At 44.7% G+C, this 25,926-nt stretch overlaps 1 protein-coding gene across 1 annotated transcript in view; it reads right to left on the bottom strand.

Moving 5' to 3' along the window:
• Positions 1 to 1,749: 1,749 nt before the first annotated feature.
• The window catches only part of LOC135050906 (uroplakin-3b-like), a 79,311-nt gene continuing 55,134 nt past the window's right edge, over positions 1,750 to 25,926 (bottom strand). The window contains exons 5-6 of the mRNA XM_063957163.1: positions 16,744 to 16,870; positions 1,750 to 3,373 (exon numbers count right to left, since the gene is read on the bottom strand). Coding sequence (XP_063813233.1) covers positions 3,241 to 3,373; positions 16,744 to 16,870 — 260 coding nt within the window. The 3' untranslated portion in view covers positions 1,750 to 3,240. The remainder of the gene's footprint in view (positions 3,374 to 16,743; positions 16,871 to 25,926) is intronic.

Genomic DNA, 25,926 nt, shown 5'->3' with positions numbered 1-25,926 from the left:
ATTTCTGGGTTTACAATAAGTTTCTCCAAATCGATTGCATTAGCCTTGGGTAGTAGGCAGGGACGGACTGGGAGCCGAAATCGTCCCTGGCATGCGCACATGACAGGGGTGCGCACGCCGCTAAAGGGTGCGTGCAGGCACTAGCAACGGGGGAGTGCTGCGAGTCAAGGGGGCGTGGACTCGTGGCACCCCCCCATTTCCATGAGACGGGCAGGGGGGTAGGGGAGATTCCACAACAGAGAGCCGAAGGCTGCACTGCGCGAGGCCTTCCTGGCACTCTGAATGACAGGACTGACCCATCGGCCATTCTGGCATTTGCCAGAAGGGCCAGATGGACAGTCCGGCCCTGGTAGTAGGCCTTTCCTACCTAGAGATGACCTGGAGGGATTGTAATGGGCAACATCTAACATACCTTACCTGGATGTTCAATTACTCAGAAATATACATAATTTATACTCTTTAAATGTTACTTCAATAATAAGTAAGATTCCTGGTAGATGGAGAACATTTTCAGCTGTCATTGGGGCTAGTGTCACCCAGTGCGCTAATTAGACCATACGCGCACCGAAAATGGGGCATAACCTTGTGGAGAAAAAGCGTGACCTTGTGGAACATCCCCATTTTAATCAATCTTGGGGTGTGCTCTGAACTCCCATAAATGCGGGGTGCCTCCTAAAAACTCTTGCCGCGCAGCTGGCTCCTTCTCAGTGACCGGGAGCCAGACGCTGCACGATAATGTCACATTGCCGTACCTGGCTCCTGGCATTTTGGTGTCACTCCCTAGGATGGCAAGACCCAGTGCAGCCTGCACTCCCCTAGTGACGACACTGGGAATGGGCAAACATATTAAATCTCCCACAGGTATCTCTCTTCTATCTGTATTCTGAAACAAATCTCGTGAGCTAAATAAAAGTATTTGACACTGGTTTCAAGGAAGGCCACCAGATTGAATGCGAGAGTAATTTGATGGTCTTGGTGATATCTTAATGTCCTGACAGTATATTATTATAAACATCAGACAGAATTGTTACTATTCAAGATAATGGATATTTAAGCAAAAAGTAACACAGAGTAATGGTGGGATACATCAGATAGATGTAGTGATGTAAATAGCAGATTGCACTAACACGAATCATGTAGGTATTTTGGTTCAAAGTATTTAGTAGGGTTATTTTCAGGGTTGGCCTAAATCACTGAGGGGCATATTTATTAACATTATTTTTACTAAAACAATGTGAAAAGGGGTGTTTTCACACCCTTTTCACATTATTTTACTTTCACTCAAATGTATTAAAGGGCTTATGGAGCAGTTGAAAAACTGCTCCAATCCCTTTATTTGTATTCTTTTTTAAGAATCAGATCGCATTCCCCATACTTATAATGGGAAATGTAATCTGGCCAAATGTATTTACATTTATTTATTTTTAAATACCACTGTCTGCCCTGTTATAATAATGGCAGCTTCAGTTGGCGTAATCAAAGGGCAGCACTGTAATATGCTTCCTTCTGCACAGCTTTCTCTGCCCCCCAGCACTGGTAGGCGACTTTTCGATGTGTCCCTGGTCGCAGAGGCTGCGTGTGACATCACGCAGCCGCCACCTCCCGCCCCAGCATGGTCCAGGCACACCTGCATTGCCCGAACTGTGCCCCCTCCCCCAAAGATGGCAGCCAAACGCCGCCGGCCCACCCCCTCCCGCTCAGCGAACGCCTCTGCCTGTCAATCAGGTAGAGGCGATCGCTGGGCTGAAATGCCAATTGCATCTCTGGCATGCACATGCGCACTGCTTCGCATGCGCAGTTTAGACCTGAAAACGCACATCAGCGATCAGGTCTGAATTAGCCAACTGTACATTGCAGGAACAGACGTAGCTCCAGTTGAGCATTTTCAGCACACAGACTTAGAAAATATGCCAGAGTATATAGTCCCAAAAACAATATATCATCACATATAAATGGTTTCCAGTAGACGAGTTAGGTCACATGACCACCGTTATGCAAAACTATGTATGTCAGCTAATAATATATAGGCCTCTACATAGTTTTTGTTTGGAGCAGATCAGATCTGCAGCATTTGGTTATTATATAAAACACAGCTGACCTTCCCTCCACTGGGCGCTCCAACCCAGACCCAGATTAAAGGCCAAATGGGCCTGGGACCAAAAATAATCAAGGACCTAGTGCGAGAAGAGGAGGAGCTGTGACCTGCAATGTGTGGGTGTGGCCAGTGCCTAGTGGGTGTGTACATCCTCTGCATTATCAGTTCCAATGTCTCCCAAAGTAGACAAATTGCATAATTTGTGAGGAAAATAAAAATACAAATTTAATGCATTTGGTTCATGGCCGACTCTGTGTCCAGCTGTGCAGCCGGTCATCATCATGCTGTCTTGATGATGTGCCTCTCTTATGTGGAGACCTGGAGCTACAGTCCCATCTGCCCTGCTGCCACCATGGAGGCGCTCATGTAATGACGGGGAGAAGGCAAGTGGACAAATTGGCTTAATTACATAGATCCCATAGTCTATAATTAAAAGGTTTACTCTCAAAAATGTAATGTAAAATCATATATAGTAGACAGAAGAATGCTATAAATGGGTGACTATCAGTTATATGCATTGATCTATGAACAATGGGGCTAATTCACACCTGATGGCTGCTGTGCGTTTTCGCACAGCGGGCGATCAGGTCTGAACTGTGCATGCGCCGCAGGGCGCATGTGCATGCCAGAGATGTTTTCGGCATCTCAGCCCAGCGATCGTCTCTGTATGTTTTGGGAGCATGGTCCGGGCAACGCAGGCGTGCCCGGACCGTGTGGAGGGTGGGCCGCCGTGGTTGCGTGACATCACACGCAGCCGCTGCAACCTAGAATGCGACAAGTAGCTCCCTGCCAGCGCGCAGGAAAGGAGCTACTTGTCAAGTACAAAAGCATTGCTGCTGTGCAATGCTTTTGTACTTGTGCGCGGTTGGGGGTAGGGCCTGAAATGCGGGGCGGACTAGCCCTGTGCTGGCGTCTCCCTGCATGTCAGAGTAAATGATCCTGGATGTGCTAAATTTAGCATATCTATGATCAACTCAGAATTACCCCCTATAAGAGATGTATAAATGTTTATAATGCTATTCATTGGTTTTACACTTTTGTTTAGTCTGTCTATAGGATGGGATTAGATTTGATTATTGGCAGCAAATATGTTCATAGAAGTAACAAGACCAGTAAAGAGCCTTATTTTGCAAGTAAACCTAAATTTACACTTCTTCATAAATAGGTGTTTTGAAGATCTTCTTGTATTGTGAAGTATATGTCCCACTGGTCATATAATCCAAATCATCTGACCTAAAGTCATTCTTGTCCATTATTCTTCTCCAGCAAATGTTCTTACTGTAAACAATAACACAACATTATTATTAAAGTAAAGTAACATATTGACACATGTAAAAGTCTTAGTTGGCGCAACCAGTTAATTACTGTATATTACAATGTAAACCACATCAGTATACTATATAGACCTGCAACATACATAAAAAAAAAAAAATCCCTTACAGATCTAAATGTGATGGTATTGGGATCCTGGCACTTGGGATGCCCGCAGTCAGTATACCGACAGCGGCATCTGGGCACTCAGGATTCCAACAGCTACTTGGTAAGTATACTACCCCTAATCCCTAACCTCTCTAACCCTTAACCACCATACCCGCAGCCTAACCCTAAACCTCCCGTCCCTTCATCCTAACCCTAACCCTCCCTGGTGGTGCCTAACCCTCCTCCCAGCAGTCTAAACCTAACCGTCACTCCCCCGCAGCCTAACCCTAACCCTCCCCTGGGGTGCCTAACCCCAAACCTCCCTCCCCGCAGCCTAACCCTAATCCCCCACCCAAACACAGCCTAATCCTCCCCCCACAGCCTAAACCTCAGCATGACACAAAAGGGGAACGTGACATGCTGGCATGCACCCAGTATGATGCAAAATAGGGTCATGATTCATGGCCATGCTTCTAATATGACCTGGTAGCGTCTAGTTTCTCTTTGTGGAGAGGACCTTTCCCATAACCCCCTGGGTCCATGTCACAATCTATTTGAAATAGTAAAGTGTGGCGAGCGAAGCGAGACACCGAGCCCGAAGCGTGGCGAGCGTCCAATGCTGCATAGAGAAATAAAATTACCCCAAACGGTCGGAGAACGAAGAAGACATGTAGGTGCTGTAAGGGCGGAAGTTCTCTCCTGCCCTCTCGTTTTGTCACGTCCAGGTCCTTAGCACGAAGGCAACATAGACACAACCTTTAACATGTGTTATGTGCGTCCACATCCCCACATGTGCACAAAGTCCGAAATACCCCCCTCTAAGTGTTGGGAGGTACAGTTTGACTAGGAGGTCGATTTAGCAGTGGAGAAAATAAAGTATCTAAAGTGAGCAATGCACAGACTAAGCAGCGTATGCCAAATTTAAAAATGAAGTTTCTTCAACACTTAATATAACAAAAGTGAACAACAAATATGGAAGTTCCATACTGGCACTAATAGGAAATAAGTAAAAATTAATACATCCGGGGGGGCGTGGCCTGACTGGAGAGGCGACTGGCAGCAAGAAATTAGACCTCCTGCTCATTCCTTAAAAACCAACATCTCCAGCAGAAATAATTTCCCCCATAATACCCTTATATCCCACCTTGCGGCTCAGGGTGCCCGTGTGCTTGGTCGCGGAGCCGGGAGACCGTTTTTACGGCCTCTGCAGGTTGTGGCCTACATCGGGTACCGGAGCCGCGGCCTCGATTTTCACACCTGCCCGCCGGGGAGCTCCGGGAGACGCGTTGGCGCCGGGACTGTCCGCGGACACGGAGACCCCTTGCCTGGACCCACGGCTGGCTGGGAAGCTTACGAGACCCCCCCTGCATCGTACCTGAAGCCCGGGAAGCGGGGATCGTGACCCGGCGCTCGGAGACAGAGAAAGCCGCGTGACCGCACTTCCGGTGCTGCGCTGGCACGGATCTCCCTCAGACTGCAGTGATACTCGTCTGAGGCGAAGACATCTTCCCTGCACCTCTCTCCCCCTAGAAATAGAAATACCAGCTATTCCAACAGAGTGAGGTGGAAGAGGGATGCGGAGGTGAGGTGGTCTGTAGGTGTCATACTTATATGTGCCCTCTTCTATACCTGCAATCACAGGGACACCACAGAGCTTCCATACCCCACCTCCCCTCGCCCTTTACTGATTATACCTGGGCCCTGTGATTGATATGACCTGAATCGCATCATACTGAAACAGATAACTCTGGTTACTACCATTGCTGATCCCAGGATTTGACGCTATTTCTCCGATCCGCTACCACAAAGTGAGTTACATCTTTCACCCCCCCCCTCCCCATCGCCACGTGTGTGGGAGGTGAGTGAGATTTACTCAATACCTACTAATTTGTCTCCAGTTGGCGTGCTTACGCGGTGATACCGCAGGCCGGATTGCCGTCGTAATTGAAATACTACGTTACTGATATTATCTATCACGCCCTCTAAATCTCGCCGCTACCATATATATTGGCGATAGCAATTTTCTACCTGGTAAACACAATTGCATTTCTCTGTCAACTCGGTGTACTACACCCGCTCTCAGTTCACCAGTAATGGAGACATTTCACAGCATTATGTGAATTTACACCACCCGCAACTGTGATGTAGATATTTTCCTATTCTTATAACCAACGGCAAATCATATCACCTGTCCGACCCTCATGAGCTCTTAATTACTATTATGGACAAATTCTTAAGATCTTCTACACCAAAACCCCAAAGATATAGGAGTGGCGATAAACGCGGAGAACCAAACACCACCTCTCCGCCACTGTCCTCCCAGCCTGTCAGTCTAGACAGCGCAGCTGAATCATCGCCTACCATGGCCCCAAAGGCGCCCCCCGCTCCTCCTTCCTATTCGGATATAGTGAAAGCAATTAAAGAAACTGTGGAACCTTTATTACAAGCTCAGGCAGATAAATTTATGACTGCAGTGTCAGACCTGAAATCGGAGCTCGGCTCTATGTCCCGCAGAATCTCGGTGAACGAGAATAGGATTGGAGTTAACTTTAAAGAAATTGAAGACCTTGAAGAGCAAGTCGTCTCTCTAACAACTACACGTCAACATATGATGATGAAGATGGACGACCTAGAAAATCGTTCGATACGTAACAACCTGTGAATTGTGGGCCTTATGGAATCATTGAAGGGCCCTGATCTTCTGAAATTCCTCCTCTCCGATTTACCAGGCCTCCTGGGTATCCCCGAAGAACTCTCATCGTTGGAAATTGAACGAGCTCATAGACTGGGGCCCCCACGTGACTCTAACCAATCTAGACCCCGTCCGGTTATCTTCAAGTGCTTAAACTTCAGACATAAAGAATTGATATGGTCTGCGGCCCGAAGCAAAGGTCCACTTCAATGGGATGGACAACGGCTGTTTCTCTTTCAGGATTACTCCGCGGAAGTCTCTAGAGCCAGGAGAGAAATGTCCCCAATATGCTCTCAACTAGTGAAAAATGGTATCCGATTTGCTCTTCTTTACCCTGCACGGCTGCGCATTTTCACCCCTCAAGGTCCGAAAGATTTCACTTCGGTGGACTCGGCTAAGGGCTTTATGATGGTGCTGGGTGAAACCACGCGGTCGTCCCCGACCTCACCACCATCCTCCCCAAACAAGGCGGTTGATAATGATTGAAACCTGATGCCGGGACTTAGTCCATGTTCTTATACTGTTTGATATAAATTGCTAATTCTACTCTATTGTGAGGTAATCTAGGTTTAACTCCTATTATGACCATCTAGAAAAGCACTTCTTTTTCTATACGGGTCATTGGGACGTTTCCTTGAGGCTATTATCTTCATATTGCCTGTTGGTTATTTTGTTATTTCTATTGTTCTACATTGCAGCGGGTTCACACTGAAAGTTTATACTGATGTATGATGGTGTAGACGCTCTTATATGTTATATTTATCTTCATCTTTGTCTTTACCTTTTTCTCTTCTTTCCGACTTCTCTTACTTTCCTCTCCGTTACCTCTTATTTACAGATGCTTAGCCGGCTGAGGTGGAGATTGTATATTTGTATGATAATCTGGATTACTTATATAATGATATTTCTTATCACAAGACCTCTTACTATCCTTCTATATTCCTCTGATGATGTTATAAATGTCACAACTTAATATATTATCGTGGAATGTTAGGGGTATTAACTCTCCTATCAAACGGAGACGTATCCTTACCTATTTAAATAAGATAAAAGCTGATGTCACTATGCTTCAAGAGACACACCTGACCCCTCCTGAACATGCTAAACTTGCCATGCTTAGACAAGAGGTTGTAGCATCTTCTTCATTCTCTTCTAAAGCAAGGGGGGTCGCTATCCTTATCCGTAAGGGAGTGGTGTTTGACATACATCATCGGATTATCGACCCTCTAGGTAGATACATTGTCTTAGATATCACCTTAGAAGGCACCAGATTAACCTTGTGCAATATCTATGCCCCGGCTGTCTATGATAAATCTTTCTATCTGGAGATAACGAATATTCTCCGCCCATATTCGCATGCCTCTCTTATCGTTGGAGGAGATATGAATATGGTGTCCTCTTTGGTTTTGGACAGGAAGGATGCCTCGTCTCAGAGGACCCGACTACCCAAGATCAACCTGGATTATGTGTCTGCACAGCTGGGACTGATTGATGTGTGGTGCCTCCATAACCCTGTAGAATTGGAATACACTTACTACTCTTCATCCCATAATTCCTTCTCACGTATAGATTATTTCCTTGTCTCCACCGATCTGTCACCCAGGATCACTGACACAGCTATTAACCCTATAACTATTTCAGACCATGCCCCCATTTCACTTGTGCTTCAAGGTAGACTCACTTTGGGTACTAATTCACACTGGAGATTCCCTGCCAAGATGGCGGCTTCTCCAGACTTTAAAACTATGTTGTTGAATTCCTGGGACTCTTATGTTCTCAACAACTCTGACCATACGTCTGACCCTGCCTTATTTTGGCCGACTGCTAAAGCTGTTTTACGAGGGGATATAATTGCATACATGACGAAATATAGACGGGAACAAGAAGCCACTTATAGGGCAGCACAATCTACACTCACTTCCTCATTTCAAAACTTTAAATCCTCACCTACGTTAGCTAACAAGCAGAAATATAGAGACGCTAAGACCCAATTTGATCACACTCTGACACATATGGATAATAGATTCCTTATAGCAGGTAAATATAAATTTTTTCAATATGGAGATAAGCCGAACCGAATGCTTTCCAACTTACTTAAATCCGACAAAGGACCCCAATATGTGACAGCTTTGAGGGATTCAACCTCAGCGGTGCAGAACGAAGGGAAGGCGATCACTGATATCTTCTACTCCTTTTTTAGTGATCTCTACTCTCATAGTAACGTTGACCAATCTACCAAAAACCTCCTTCTGGGACACATTACAGTTGCCTCAGATCTCCCCAGATCAATCAGATTCCCTTACGGCCCCTGTTACTATCACTGAGGTAACGGAAGCTATTAAAGCCCTTAAACCGCTGAAGACCCCAGGCCCCGATGGTCTATCTGGGGAATTCTTTAAATTACTCTCACCTAAAATAGTAGACTCTCTAACAGCCTTTTTTAACTCTATTTTTTCCAAACTTGCTATTCCACACTATTTTAACTCGGCCCTGATCTGGGTTATACCCAAACCTGGCAAGGACCCGCTTCTCCCCTCTTCTTACCGCCCTATCTCCTTACTTAATGTGGACTACAAATTATTCACTAAACTGTTAGCAGACCGACTAAAATTTATCCTGCCTGAAATAATCCACAGTGATCAAACCGGTTTTATCTCAGGCAGGCACTCGGTGACCAATATCCGTAAAGTCCTAACAGTCCTACAATCCCTGAGGGGGGTAGAGGGGGGTGACCCCGCTATCCTATTATCATTGGATGCGGAAAAGGCATTTGACCTGGTGACGTGGGACCACCTATTTGAGACACTCCGACGTTTCGGATTTTCCGACCAATTTGTGACCATTATACACACCATATACCGTAATGCATCTACACAAGTCTTCACAAATCGACATTTATCTCAACCCTTAACGATTCATAGGGGGACCAGGCAGGGCTGTCCCTTATCCCTTTACTTTTTGCGGCAGCATTAGAACCTCTGGCGGTAGCACTGAGACAATTATCAGCCTTTTCGGGAATATCAGTAGGAATAAAAGAAGTTAAACTTGGACTATTTGCAGATGATATGATCTTATTTGTCTCTAACCCCCGCACTTCGATACCTGCTATTTTTGACACCATACATTGTTTTAGTACCTTTGCTGGTTATCGCATAAATACCCATAAATCTGAATTACTCCCTCTGACTGACATAGCAGACCCTCTTCTCTATTCCGAATTCTCTTCCCAATTCACGCTGACCCCTACTAAACTGAAATACTTAGGTATTTATATTCCCTCGGAACTCTCCCGGCTATATCTCTTAAATTATGCACCTATTATTCAACAAATTAAAACACGATTAGAATCCTGGAAAGATCTTAAACTTTCTCTGTTGGGCAGGATAGTGGTGATAAAGGCTATTATCTTCCCAAAGCTGGCGTATCTGCTTCAAATGCTCCCTGTTACGATCACTAAGCAAGACGCCCTACTCTGCTCACAAATATTTTCAAAGTTTATCTGGAAAAATTCAAAACCACGTATGCCCAAAGCCCGAACTTATGTTAATAAACGAAAAGGCGGACTGAGTATGCCTAATATAACGATGTTTGCTAGATCAGCACTATTTAAGTTCGCCTCAGATTGGCTACTACGGTCAGACATATTCACGAACCTAGAATTGGAAGAGGCACTGTTCTCTCCTTACTCCCCTGCAGCATTACTTCACACGCCGAGACCTGAACTACCCCAAGAAGTTAAGACTAATATCTTATTCTGGGATACCTATAGGGCCTGGACCTCCATCCATAAACTATTTCGTACTGACCCATTTGAGTCACCATACATACCTTTATGGGGTAACCCCAATTTCCCCTCCTCTCTGGATAATTGTCACTTTTACACATGGAAATGTAAGGGGATATACACTATTAAGGATGTCTTTGATCCTGGTGGACAGATGCTCTCCTTTATGCAATTACGTGACAAATTCTCTTTACCCCACTCCAACTTTTTCATGTTTCTCCAAGCGCGCCATTATGTCAACTCTCTCCGTGACCCCTTAGGCAAAGGGGCCTCTACTCGAACAATTCTCGACACTCTCACGTTTTGCAGACAAAATCCCTTCAAAATTCGATATCTTTACAATGACCTGATTGAGGTGTCAGCCCCCTCTTGGTCCCCTCTCTCTGATTCCTGGCGGAAGGAACTCCCAGGGGCACCCGAGATGGGCGGGGTCTCTACGAACACTGATCTAGTCCTTAAGGCTCTAAAATCCGCTACATTACAAGAAATACATTTAAGGACAGTAAATAGGATGTATATATCCCCCTCCCAAAGACAACACTTCCGCCCGGGTGAGTCGGGCATTTGCCCTAAATGTGGAGCAAGTGGAGCATCCCTTGCACACAATCTCTGGTTATGTGGGAAAATTAAACGATTTTGGTGTAAGATTCTCCAGTATTTATCCCGACTACTCAAATTAACTCTTCCTGGAGTAGTGGGCCCGCTGCTGTTCGCTGACTTCTCGCCCTGGCTGATACGATTTGATCTCACCCCGGTGATCCCTCTGCTGACCGTGATGGTTGCGGTGGCAAAGCAGGTGATACTGAGACACTGGATATATAAAACTGCCCCAACGATAGGAGAATGGGAATCCGCTTTATTAGACGTACTATTTTGTGAGAGACGAATGGCCACTTTCCAAATTGAAAATGGAGTTATACTTTTCCATAAAAAGTGGGGAATTTATATAGAGAGTTTACCTATGGATAGACGTGTATTTGGAGGGTATTCCGGGACACAACGTGGTACTGGACTAGTCGGATAGCGGGCATTATTACCTGATTTTCTGTACTTTAAAGAACAGGGTCCATGAGTTGACTCCACTTATAACATCGACTCTCCAAAGTTATGGTACTGCACACTATAGTGTTCTCCCCAAAACCACGATTCCATCTCCTCATCCAGATTATATTTCAGACTAACTCCCCCCCCCCTCCCCCGGCAATATATACACCACCTATCTATAGTATCTCTGTAATATTTCTTTCTCATTACTTTCTATCTCTGTCCTTTCCTTTCCTGTCTCTCCTTCTCTCTCACAGCTGTGATATTTAGTTTACATATTATGTATGTTGCTTACTGTTGGGGATAGTGGTACACCCCGGTGAATCATACCCCCTACTATTGTTGCCAGACGGCTGTGTTGATATTACTCTATGTGAAATGTTCTTATCTTTCTTTCTCTTCTACTACAAAAAACAAAAAAGCCGTACAGCCTTCAATTTTCTGTATTTTATTCATTATTGAATTTTATTATTTGTCACTGCTGAATACTCCTGCAAATTGATTCCTGGTAACTTATGTTGTGACTCTATGGCTGTCTAATAAAGAAATTTATTAAAAAAAAAAAAAAAGAATACATCCCATATACATCACATACTGTAGTTCTTCAGTGTATATGATCCATAACATGCTTAACAATTGTAGTACTTCTAGGTGTAGTTGGTAGGGCACTTTTGACTAAATAGTTTTTCAAATTATGTTTCTTTTTTGTATATGCATATATTTTGTTATAGGAATTCTTGCACAAATAACGGGTAGAGATGTGTGTGGACACCCATGTTTTGGTTTTGCTTTGGTTTTGGCAAAACCACTCAATTGTTTTGAGTCGGTTTCAGTTTTGATAAAAACAGCTGCAACCATGTCATTTTTTTAACCTTTTGCATACCTTTCAACATGACCCATTCCAGGAGAGACAACATGCTCTGTTCACTGAAAATCACTGAGGAGGCATGCCCAGCCTTCTCACCCTTTGTCACCTAAATGCCCAGCCCTCTCTCCTCATCACTGAGGGGGCATGCCCAGCCCTCTCTCCCTCTGCCACCTGTGAATAGACGCTGCGCGCATGCGCACAGCATCTATTCACCGCTGCTCTGCTAAGCAGAGCAGCAGTGACAGAAGTCTCCCAACTGACCCCCCCACCGCGGGACACTGCGGACCACAGGTGGGACAGCGGGACAGTACCAAAAAAACTGGACTGTCCTGCGGATATTGGGACAGTTGGGAGGTATGGCTAAGGTGTGTTGGAGAGCAGTGCGCTCCGGCACAGTCTTCTCTCTGTGCATAAATACTGGGCACTAGGACCCAGAGTCTGTCGGGAGGTGCAACCTCTGACCCAATGACATTGCTGCTGGGTTTATGTGCATCTGCACCTGACACCATTTTTACTGTGTAAAATGTCACAGTACCCCAGATGCACAGTACTTAGCTCTAGGTGAGAGACCCTGATTCCTGTAGTACGCACTATCGTGTCCACTGCTGTGTTATCACTATTAACCCCTGTATTATTAGCACTGATAACCTGTCACCTGCTTTTATCAATAAACTAGCATCCTAACAGTCCCTTCTACATTTCATCTGACATGTATTGTGACCACCATAATAGGCTATATCAATAAGGTGTACATAATATTTTAATAGCTGATAAAGTTGTCTCAGCGATACCACCCTGGAGTAGTACAGTAAGAGTTAAGGCCAGTGTTCACGCATCCGCAGCTGGCCAACAGATGCACAGTGGGAGTAAAAGCACAGACACTGGCTTTCACTTCCACTTTTTGAAAACAAAAAAGTTAAAATTTAAAATATAAAAAAATATTGTGAACATTTTTAATAAACTTTCCACTGTTCTCACCATCTGGCAATAATAGAACAAGCATAGGGCCTTATTCAGGTTTGTTAGCAAACCAAAAAAGCACACTAATGGGCAAAACCATGTTGCACTGCAGGTGGGGCAGATGTAACATGTGCGGAGAGAGTTAGATTTGGGTGGGGTGTGTTCAAACTGAAATCGAAATTGCAGTGTAAAAATAAAGCAGCCAGTATTTACCCTGCACAGAAATAAAATAACCCACCCAAATCTAACTCTCTCTGCACATGTTCCATCTACCCCAGTCGGTAAATTAACTGCATCCCATATATATATATATATATATATATACACTGCTCAAAAAAATAAAGGGAACACTAAAACAACACATCCTAGATCTGAATGAATGAAATATTCGTATTAAATACTTTGTTCTTTACATAGTTGAATGTGCTGACAACAAAATCACACAAAAATTATCAATGGAAATCAAATTTATTAACCCATGGAGGTCTGGATTTGGAGTCACACTCAAAATTAAAGTGGAAAAACACACTACAGGCTGATCCAACCTTGATGTAATGTCCTTAAAACAAGTCAAAATGAGGCTCAGTAGTGTGTGTGGCCTCCACGTGCCTGTATGACCTCCCTACAATGCCTGGGCATGCTCCTGATGAGGTGGCGAATGGTCTCCTGAGGGATCTCCACCCAGACCTGGACTAAAGCATCCGCCAACTCCTGGACAGTCTGTGGTGCAACGTGGCATTGGTGGATGGAGCGAGACATGATGTCCCAGATGTGCTCAATTGGATTCAGGTCTGGGGAACGGGCGGGCCAGCCCATAGCATCAATGCCTTCGTCTTGCAGGATCTGCTGATACACTCCAGCCACATGAGGTCTAGCATTGTCTTGCATTAGGAGGAACCTAGGGCCAACCGCACCAGCATATGGTCTCACAAGGGGTCTGAGGATCTCATCTCGGTACCTAATGGCAGTCAGGCTACCTCTGGCGAGCAAATGGAGGGCTATGCGGCCCCCCAAAGAAATGCCACCACACACTATTACTGACCCACTGCCAAACCGGTCATGCTGGAGGATGTTGCAGGCAGCAGAATGTTCTCCTTGGCGTCTCCAGACTCTGTCACGTCTGTCACGTGTGCTCAGTGAGAACCTGCTTTCATCTGTGAAGAGCACAGGGCGCCAGTGGCGAATTTGCCAATCTTGGTGTTCTCTGGCAAATGCCAAACGTCCTGCACAGTGTTGGGCTGTAAGCACAACCCCCACCTGTGGATGTCGGGCCCTCATACCACCCTCATGGAGTCTGTTTCTGATCGTTTGAGTAGACACATGCACATTTGTGGCTTGCTGGAGGTCATTTTGCAGGGCTCTGGCAGTGCTCCTCCTGTTCCTCCTTGCACAAAGGCGGAGGTAGCGGTCCTGCTGCTGGGTTGTTGCCCTCCTACGGCCTCCTCCACATCTCCTGATGTACTGGCCTGTCTCCTGGTAGCGCCTCCATGCTCTGGACACTACGCTGACAGACACAGCAAACCTTCTTGCCACAGCTCGCATTGATGTGCCATCCTGGATGAGCTGCACTACCTGAGCCACTTGTGTGGGTTGTAGACTCCGTCTCATGCTACCACTAGAGTGAAAGCACCGCCAGCTTTCAAAAGTGACCAAAACATCAGCCAGAAAGCGTAGAAGCTGAGAAGTGGTCTGTGGTCACCACCTGCAGAACAACTCCTTTATTGGGGGTGTCTTGCTAATTGCCTATAATTTTCACCTGTTGTCTATTCCATTTGCACAACAGCATGTGAAATTATTTGTCAATCAGTGTTGCTTCCTAAGTGGACAGTTTGATTTCACAGAAGTGTGATTGACTTGGAGTTACATTGTGTTGTTTAAGTGTTCCCTTTATTTTTTTGAGCAGTGTGTAAATATATATATATATATATATGTATATACATATATATGGTCCTGATAAAAGTGGCAGACAATTAAAGGGCACTGAAACGTTGCCGTTAATTATGTCTATGTGACCTTATTTACAAGTCCCCAACAACAGTGCTGCATCCTCTCAAATTGCATGTGTATGTTCTGTTTGCGGGCACCAAACACATCAAAAGTCATAACAGAGGGAGAGCCAGACCACATGGAACTCATATATATACTGCATATATATATATATATATATATATAAAACTGAAAATATTGTACATTGAAACGTGGAACTACTTATACCCCTTTTACACTCGCAGGAAAGTTCATTCCCGGGAATGTGTCCCGGTATATTTGCCGGGACACATTCCCGGGAATGACCCTTTCACATTAGCGGGCTGACCCGGCATATTGCCGGGTCAGTGACGTCACCGCCGAGTCTCCCAGAGGCGGTGCTTGGAGATAATCTTCTCCAAGCACCGCCTCCTCCTATGAAGAGAACGGGTGCCGGGTCGCCTTGACCCGGTATACCCGTTTACACTGCCAGCTTCCCAGGACGATCCCGGGTTCAACCCTGGTCGAGACCTGGGATGAAATCCCGGGATGCTCGTCCCGGGAAATTGTCCTTGTACCCGTTCACACTGAGAAAAATCCCGGGATGATGCGCGTTCACGTGCAATATCCCGGGATTTTTCTGCGAGTGTAAAAGGGGTATTAGAGGACTAGGAACCTCTATTTATTGGGTTTGCTAATTGGAAGTGCCGCCTATCAATGTTATTGATTTGTATTATCCACCTGGGAGGGCATCCAGGCTGGATGATCATATTACTGATGAGACTTTTTTTCGAAAGACATGCGGCGGGATGTAATTGAGTCCGTGATCGCTGTAGCTGCGGGATGCTGGCAGATCTTGGACATTTTATAAAGGGGTAATCACTTACAAGGCATGGTTTTGCCTTGTGAGTGATTGCCCCTTTAAAAAAACGTCTGAGATTGGCTGGCATCCTCTACCTCCAGCAATCTCGGACTCCATTGCATCCCGCCGTATGTCTTCCTGATGACAGGGTATAACTGACCCCCAAAATGTTGAAGGATTGAATATTTGCTTTGGACAAGCTGTAGTGCCGTGATGTATGTTACTGCATATGCCTCTGTTGCAGCTGGCCACACCCCTTAAGCGTGGGCCCCTACCACTGCATTTTCCTGGTGGACCCTTCATGTACCAGTCCAACACTGTACTGTACTAATTCAAGACCATTGCCATCGCTGCCCCACAGTCCCTGCATTTGGCTAGCAGGGTCCCTAGGATGGCACGCTGCAGACAGTGTCTCAGGCCTGACCTTATTGCATTCCTTTTTTCATTTTCAGATATTTTATTCATACTTGCCTACTTCTGAAAAAGTATTTCAGGGAGATGTGAAAGTTACACCTATCAGTGCTGACGTATGCTGCTACATCTGAGAGGTGGGTCATAAACATGATTTACATCCAAATGTAAATTAGCCCCTAAGTAAGTAAGAGCTACTTGTTGAAGAAAAGACACTGATATTGTTCAGAGCTTGTGTATTGTGTTTTACAAGAGGTTCCATATACTGTAAGTGGCCACGAGAAACCTTATTTAAAATGCATGTCGCCATAGGAATCATTGTGCTTTATAACCAATGCTGGGAAATGGCACTGATGATCCCATTTGAATGTACAGTATATATCTCTGATTTCTTCCCCCCCGCCCAAGAATGTAACAGCTGCATAATGGGGGTAAGGTGCAATCAGGGAGATTGCTGGTGTATTCAGAGAGTCAGGGCGATTGCTACTATTACAGGGAGTCTGCTACAGAATGAGGAAGGGCAGGCAACTATGATTTTATTGTATTTATGAAACTAACTACTTGTTTGATAAAACTACTAAACCTGAACCTATAAGTACAAGATGAATGTCAGGGAAAACAAATAATAAAAGTTATTTCTTACCTTCCAATAATTAAAGCCACAATTAAACAAATCAGCAAAATAGCCAGTAGAACAGAAAGTAGGACAGTTATGACAATCATTCCCCCACTTCGACTAAAAGGCAAAACAATGTTTTCTTTGTCTGTAGCTGTAAAAAAAAAAAAAAAAAAATTATTAGAGATGCCACTTTTGTCACAATTCTTAACCATTTCATGCCTGAAGGCCTCACACCTTGATCAGCCTAACTGTACTATGTTAGCCATGTGCCTGTTTCACTGGGAAAAAAAAAATTCCATTTAGTATGCAAAAATTTGCATCATATTGTTTTTTTTTTATAGCTGCTAGATTTAAATATGTATATTATATTTGAATTATATTGTAATTATATATAGATAAACGTCGTAACTAATATCCCAAATATATCCAGTGTTGGACTGGGGCATGGAGGGCCCACCGGGGGTATGCAGCAGTAAAGGCCCATGCTTAGGGGTGTGGCCAGCTGCCACAGAGGCTTGGCTAACAAGGTATGGGCCCCATGATAAATATATATAGTAAATACTGCTAGAGCATGCATGATAATGTACCAGATTAATAACTGCAATGCACTGTAGATAATATGTATATTGTCAAATTCAAGTGCACAGTCCTTACCTGATCCATAGAGGAGGAGGTGGGCCCCCAAGCGGTCGGGCCCACCGGTGGTTTCCCCTGTACCCCTGTGTGCCAGTCCAACCCTGAATATATCTATAGAGATACTTGATGAGTGTCTACATGCTAGGTCTGATACTGTTACAGAGAACAGGACCCAAGTTTGCGTCTTTATTGCCACTGCTGTGTATAGTGTAAATAAACCCCTAGTGGGGAATGTCATAGACTCTGATTTATGAAAGTCACAGGATTCTGGTAATTTTCAGGTGAATTGTAGTATGTAATAGAATACTAATAGCCGCACAATCATCAGAAGCCCACCACTTAATTATTTAAGAAGAACATATTGTCTGTCTGTTTTTACCCAGTTTTGTTACTGTTGTTCCCCAGTTTTGTTCTATTACTGTTGTTCCCCAGTTTTGTTCTATTACTGTTGTTCTAAATGTGAAGCGCAACGGAATATGCTGCGCTATATAAGAAACTGTTATTAATAATAATAATAATAATAATAATAATAATAATAATATTGACTAGATAGGCGAGGAGAGGGTTAAACCTCAGAGGCTGGGAAGGGCCTTGTATGATATCAGGTGGTAGTTTTAATCCAATAGTGAAGCAAGGAGGGGGATAGTTTTAATATCTAAGGCTTGTTTGGGGTGGAGTCAGCCTCTTTTACTCTTGTCTTCCCACCATCCCTCCCCTTTTTTGTTGCTGTTAGTTTTGCTTTGATTTAGGTGTTGTGTTAGCTGTGATTGGCGGGAAAGAAAGGCAGGTTACCTGTTTTAGGGCATATATAGATTGTTATTTTGATTGGTTGTTGGTGTGCACACCTTCGTTGACTGTTTATATCTGCTGGACCACCCTAACGGAGGCAGCCTCATAACCCATACGGGGGTGGGTAGTCAAGGTAGAAGGTTGAGTGGATAATACTATGTGTATAGCTTGTTTGGTTTTTTATGGTTGTGATGATCAGTCAGTTTTTGCGGGTTGCGGAAGGAGTTTAGCCGTTCTTTCTTTGCCACCATTCTCTAATTCTTTTCTTACAGCTATTTAAAGTTATAGCTCATTGAAATAAATAAGCTAACAGATTCTGAGAAAATCTAAGTCTCTGTGTTGTTATTTTATTTAAGGTTAAAGTGTTATCACTGATTCATGCACAGGGCCATCATCAGCCATTAGGAGGTTTATAAATCATTTATAAAAAGCGTATTTGCTCCTTGTCCCCAACAGGGTAGTAACTAGGGCAGTGGTGCAAGTAGAAAGTTTTTCTTAGTGGTACTGATAGTAAAAATGGGCATGGCCACGTGTCATGAGGAGGCGTAGTCACACAAAACAAGGGGAGTGGCTACATGACAAAAAGACACACCGTAATGCCTTACATATTATACCACGCACTTTAATGCCTATTACATATTATACCACACACAGTTATGCCACTGACACCATTTTATGTCCCACACACACAAAAATGCCCCTTATAAACACCACCCGTACCACCCTACTTTCAGCACTGATCTAGGGGCACATGAGCAGTACAGTGACCAAGGTAGCAGTCTAATTCCTAGTGCCTCCCCAACCCCCTCCCCCTGCCTCGACCACCACAGGAAAAAAGAAAAATTCCACCATATCACGCCCCACACAGTAATACCCCTTGCACCATGTTATGCAACCAAAACCTGACTGCATATAAGGTTTTTTTTCCTCTCACCCTCACCCTCTCTTCCTATAAATATTTTAGGATTTTGTGTTCCAAGACCCCCTCCAACTATATATATAAGGTACGTCATAAGGTTTGTAGCTTTCACATAGCGCATAATTAGGTCTATACCACATCCAATATATATATATATATATATATATATATATATTTATTTTCAAAGTCGAAAAATATTGCAAAGCACACATCACGTACAAAATACACACACATGCCCACTGCGCGTGCACTTGTTCCGCCGTGCGTGCACATATCCGCAATTTGCATATGGTCGCTCCCGCGGTCCTGCGTGTGGTATGGGTATTTACGGCGGAGTTTGTGAACGCATGGAGGGCTATCAAAACATTACATATTTAATCCAAATAGTGCACATTGTACACATAGTCCCCCTGCACCACATCAACAGTTTAAATGATTCCAGAACAAGGGGATTCGCCTTTACAGGATAGGAGGGGACAGACTAAGGTTATAAGGTGGTGTTTGGTATCCAGCTGTAGGGTATTTTAAGGGTAACATTCCGGTGTTGGTTTGAGGAAGATCGCATGTTCCTGCGGATAGTTATGTGCAGAAGCAGAATATAGATATAAACTGTATTTACTGTATATTGTGTATGCGGTGGGAATCCAGAGGAGACCACCCACAAGAACAGTTGAGAAAGACATCGCCCACCTTTTCAAATCAACCTATGACCTCTCCTGTACTGTAAAGGTGCATCCCTGTGTCCAATGGACAAAGGGATTACAGTGTCCATTGTATTGCTTTTGGAAGTATTGTATAAAAAGCCTGTTGCAGCCTGGTCGGGCACAAGACTCTCAACGCTATCAACCTGATAGCGGAGGACCGGACCGGGAAGCGCACGCGAATATTCTCACGTATGTACATTGACTGTAGCCATTTACTCTGTTGTATTGTAGTGCATAATTTGTATTGTTAACCCCCTTTCAGAAATATTACTCTGTGGTGTCGGAACCCAGTGATTAACTACAAATCGGTGTTGTGTCCTCTTTTCCCTGCTAAGGTTTAAAGTGTATTACATTGCCTAACTGTATAAGGTTTAAAAGTGTATTAATTGTGTGTGTACGCGGTGCGAGTACTTTGTATCGTCAGCGCGGCGTTTGTACGCAGAGTCCGTACATGGTACGGGACTCATTTACGCAAATAGCGTAAAAGGTACGTAGAGTGCACGTTAAGTCTAGCGGCCGCAGCGGCTCCATGGTAAAAGTGTGTTTAAAGGTATAGCTTTATGTTTTAAGATAAAATCGACATTATCAATTGGGGGCATCGTCCGGTTTTTCCACATACCCGCAGCCTAGCAGGTTAAAGCAGACTTTATCTATCAGCAAAGGGCGGACAGGTATCCTACGTAAACCTTTTTCTGGCCGGCGGATACACTGGAAACCCTATTTTATTGCTGATTAGATGGCATCTGCTCTGCATGGTTTGTAGGGATGCTGGTGGGACCTGTAAAGTAAATATGCAAAGCTATTTAAAAAAGTCTGTGAATTTCTGTTTGGCACCAAATGCGCACACAACACAAGCGTACACCTGTACTCTGTATACCCGCTCACATTGTTGCCATAAGTACTGATTACTAGATTCATTTAGACCTGTGTAAAAAAAAAAAACCCGGAGAAATTTGTTGCTATTTAGTTAAAATATAGAATAAATATTAAGGAAGTAAACGTAAAACACAAACACAGTCTGGCCTAGTTAAAAAGGTTTATACAGAAATAAACTGTGTTGTGTTAAGTGAGCGATTATAGGTAATATCGCTTACATTTATAGAAGTGTGGGATTTGTACTATTGCGGACGTACGGTTTTTGTACACGTGTCTCGGACAAAGTACGGGACTGCGTATGCAACGTAAAGACATACGCACGGTCGCGTGTTTATGCAACGTGCGCAAGGGTACGACCACTAAGTACAAATTACACAATAGTATAGTTTAGTTTAGGGGCGGGACAGTAGCCACGCTACGTTAGCACAAATTGCTCGGTTTCCAAGATTTAGTTTAAATAAAACCTTTTTTACTGTATTGCCTCTGGGAGTAAAGCTGTTTATCTGAATGAAAGATAATTTTCTGTACAGAAAAACCAAAGGGTATTTGAGTGAGCGAACGTGAGTGAGCGAACGTAACAGTGAACGTAGTGGACCCCAGGAATTCGGGATCCCGTCGAGTGGTACATCAAGTGAGTAGAGACTTGGTGGCGTGAGGCAGCTGACTCATGTTAAATATAGATTTAACAACAAAGGAGCAAGGTAGGCAATTGTGTTAGAGTACCGCGGCCCAGGGGGTTAGCGAGGTTTACCCATTTAGTTTTTTTTTATACGCTTCGGCTGAGGTTTCGCAGCTTGTGATTCGATTCCAGTGGTCGTACAGCGGATAAGTAACAAGTACCTATACGCTGTGCGATTGGACCGCGCGTTCGTGGGTGCAATATTTAGCGCAACGTAATAACCTTTTTATGAGCTTTGCGTAAAATCGCGGTATCACTAGCGCTGTATATAGCATACGCAAGCGTGATTTGTGTATAATAAAGGTTTAGGGAGTTTTCGCTGGCCTCTCTCAGGAAATCTCCAACGGCCTATATTTACTGGAAAGGGTAAGTTATTCCCAGAAACTTCCAGTAAATAGAGGTTACATAGGGGCCCTAAGTTGGGTACATTGCCTTTGCTATCGACAGTGTATGGTAGTACTGGCCAACGTGGGCGGTGAGCCGGTGAAGAGCGCTCGGAGAACTTTCACCGTTGCCTTATATTGAGTATTTTGTTTTTTTTGTGGGATTAGCCGAGAGGGCAATACCTGCAAATCATGGGGGCCAGTTGCTCAAGTAAGGGACGCTCAACCAGGGTTCAGGTTGACATACCGCGGCCCAGGGGGTCAGTGAGGTTCATTATGTGTGAAAAGTATGGTTCACACACAGAAGTTTTATGCAATGAATGGGAACGTATGACTGCGGAAGATAGGGAACCATTCCCTAAGGTAGGCAGTTTTGAACCAGAGGTATTGCAGAATTTATGGATTAGGATATGTCTGATAAAATCCCGAAAACAAAGGGTCAGACACACAGATTGTTTAAACTTATGGCAGCAAGAGGGTGATATGCAAAGAGAATTAGCTCACGCAGCAGGTTCCAAACCTAGCAGGAAAATGATGGCAACCGCACCACCATCACCGTATATTGTGGGGGAGAAAGTGGCTACAGACAATGGCATATTGGTATCCGATAAGAGTATAGTTGATAAATGTACTAACGCTAACCCTTGCCAGTTGTATCCCATTTTAAATTTTCCTCAGGACTGCGAGCAGGAAGATGAGCCCAGCACGATATCGGCACTCTCCCTAGCAGCCACCATACAGAATACTCAGGTGGGCACGGCCCAACCAGCAAGAGCAGTAGTAAGGCCCCCTAGCGGAGGAATAAGTGAGGTCGTGTCCACAGGTAAGTACGGTACCATACATTATGCAGAGACAATAGCACCTCAGATTGTGGAGTCAACTCAGAATGACGTAATTGCATTAAATCCTGTCAGGGTGATCGCAGTCCCCAATGGGAGGACTGACGCTCAGGGAGTCACTCCCATCAGGAACATTGCCATGCATTGTCCCTGGTCCCGGACAGAATTGAGGTCAATTATGTCAGAATTTCCCGATCCCAGAAAGGATCTAGTCGCATGCCAGAGGTTCATTAAAGAGTTAGGTAACGCCACCGAACCCACAAACAAAGATTGGCGAACAGTGCTACGAGTATGTTTACCTTCCAATATTGACCTTGCGAAATTCATTACTGATTGTAGATTAGACGCAGAAGTACCTCTCACTGATGAGTACACTCAGGAGAATGTACGACAAATCAATCTGCAATTAGGAGTATATTTCCCTACTGTTGTCAAATGGAATAAAATCTTTTCCATAAGACAAAAAGAAGGTGAAATGGCATCTGAATATTTCCATCGAGCACTGCAGGAAATGGCTAGATACACTGGGATCGAGGACATTAAGAACAATGTACATCACAGGGAGGTAGCTGTGTCAGTATTAATGGACGGGTTAAAAGAGGCATTAAGAACGAGGGTACAAACCACTCTACCTAACTTTAGAGGTATCTCGGTGGCTGCATTAAGAGAGTCCGCTATCGAGCACGACCGGAATGTCATTAAGCACAGGGAGTCTCAGGGGGACAAACTGATGACAGTAAGTTTAAATGCTCTTACAACAAAACAGCATCAGCCAAAACCCCAGACCCCTGATGGTAAGTCACGTGTAGTAGTATGCTATAACTGTCAGAAGGAAGGACATTTTGCACGGAATTGAAGGTATAAAAACACACATAAGGTATACCGACCCTCTAGACCAGGATATGAACCACACTATAATACACATAATTGGGATCAGGGACCGCATAGGAGAAGTTATGAGCCACATGAAGGGGAAACAAGGAGGTGTCCACCTAGGAGGGACTGGCAGACCTCCGAAAATTCTCAGTTACCCCCCTCACATGTTGTAACTGCCAGTGCGCTGCGGGAGGGTCACAATATACAATAGGGGTTGGGCCACACCTGTAGTCTGCAGCCAGTGAAGTTGATTGCTAGCCTTGGTAGTGAACCTGAGGTCACAGTTGATGTAGCTGGTAGATCATTACCTTTTCTTGTAGATACAGGGGCGGCCAGGTCAGTGTTAAATTCGACGGTAGGTATGAAAACCACGGGTAAAACAATTTTGGCAATGGGAGTAACAGGAATAGTGCAACACTACCCTTTGAGTAGACCTGCGGAGATTACGATAGGGCCTTTGCAGACCAAGCATACCTTTTTGCTAGCTGCATCGGCTCCGACTAATCTACTTGGGAGAGATTTATTGTGTAAAATGAGGTGTGTCATATATTGTACTCCTGAGGGTGTCTTCTTGGATATACCTGAGAATCACGTTCAGGAAGTGCAGGATATGTTAGACACCCCACAAAGGCTAATGTCACACTCTGCTGTTATAGACAGGTGTCCATCAAAGGTAGAGGAAATGATCTCACGAATACCGGGTTCCCTTTGGACCAAAGATGGACAAGACACTGGATTGATGGCGAATGTAGCTCCAGTAGTAGTGCAAATAAAAGATGGTAGGATAGCTCCAAAAATCTCACAGTATCCTCTGAAGCCAGAGGTGGAATTAGGAGTGTACCCAGTCATAGAACGCTTGCTACAACAAGGCATCCTAGTCAGGACGTCCAGCACTGCCAATAGTCCCATCTTCCCTGTGAAAAAGAGTGGGGGGAGGGGTTACAGGCTAGTGCAGGATCTAAGGGGGATAAACAAGATAGTTGAGAGCCAATTCCCCGTAGTGCCAAATCCAGCCGTCATCCTCATGCAAATTCCCCCTACTGCAAAATTTTTCACTGTCATTGACCTCTGTTCTGCCTTCTTTTCTGTCCCTCTGCACCCTGACAGTCAATACCTGTTTGCATTCACATACAGGGGAGTACAGTACACCTGGACTCCCCTACCCCAAGGTTTAATTGACAGCCCAAGTATTTTCTCCCAGACTTTGCATGACTGTTTACAATCCTTTCAACCTGAGAGCGGATCAGTATTAATACAGTATGTAGATGACTTATTGCTGTGTTCTGATTCACTCGAATCATCCTTGAAAGACACGAAACAGCTTCTGTTTCACCTTTCTAATACGGGACACAAGGTTTCAAAGGATAAGTTGCAGCTGTGCCGGACCAGGGTAAAATATTTGGGACATTGCTTGACGCAAGGACTTAGACACCTCACAGCTGATAGAATACAGGTGATTCGCGACATGACTCTGCCACAAACCCAGCGACAGATCTGCACCTTTCTTGGAATGTGAGGGTACTGCCGAAACTGGATCCCAGGGTTCTCCATACTGGCTTTACCTTTGCAAGAGATGGTCTCTTCGAACAAACCAGATCGGATCTCGCACACAGATGAGTCCGAACTGGCATTTGAGAGACTCAAACAGTGCCTATCACAGGCACCTGCATTAGGCATGCCAGATTATGGGAAACCCTTTGAATTGTACGGTACGGAAAGTGCTGGGTGTGCGGCAGGTGTCCTAACCCAGAGACATGGTGATGCCAGCAGGCCGGTAGCTTACTACAGTGCACAGTTGGACACCGTAGCGCGGTCTCTCCCCACATGCTTGCGAAGTGTTGCAGCGATAGCTTTGCTAGTAAGTAAAAGCGAAGACGTAGTGTTGGGACACAACCTGACAATCCATACACCTCATGCAGTATCAGCCTTACTGAACTCCGCCCAAACCAGACATGTCTCATCGGCACGGTTTATAAAGTGGGAATTAGCACTAATGGCCCCTGTAAACATCACCATAAAGAGATGCAGTGCACTAAATCCTGCAACTTATCTGCCAAGTGTGCCTGGACAGGCACAAAGGGTGGAGGATGAGAATGATGGTGAAGGAGGATTTAGTGCAGACACTGATACGCATGATTGTATGGAATACCTGAACCAGACTTTCACTGCAAGACCTGACATTAGTGACAACCCACTGGAAGGCGTAGATTTTACTTTTTACACTGATGGTAGTTGCCACAGACAGACGGACTCGGGAGACTTGTGCACTGGGTACGCAGTTGTAGACGACAGAAGTATCATAGAAGCTGAGCCCCTGGGCCCACCGCACTCAGCACAAGTTGCTGAGCTGGTCGCACTAACCAGAGCGTGTGAATTGGCCAAGGGTAAGTCAGCCAATATATACACAGATTCTAGGTATGCCTTTGGAGTAGTGCATGATTTCGGGGCCCTATGGTGCCTCAGAAATTTTATGACGGCAGCTGGCACACCTGTAGCGCATGAATCC

Source organism: Pseudophryne corroboree, chromosome 2, assembly GCF_028390025.1.
Source record: "Pseudophryne corroboree isolate aPseCor3 chromosome 2, aPseCor3.hap2, whole genome shotgun sequence".
Taxonomy (NCBI): Eukaryota; Metazoa; Chordata; class Amphibia; order Anura; family Myobatrachidae; genus Pseudophryne; species Pseudophryne corroboree.
Note: the sequence above shows the minus strand (reverse complement) of the source record. Positions and strands in the feature narration are given on the sequence as shown.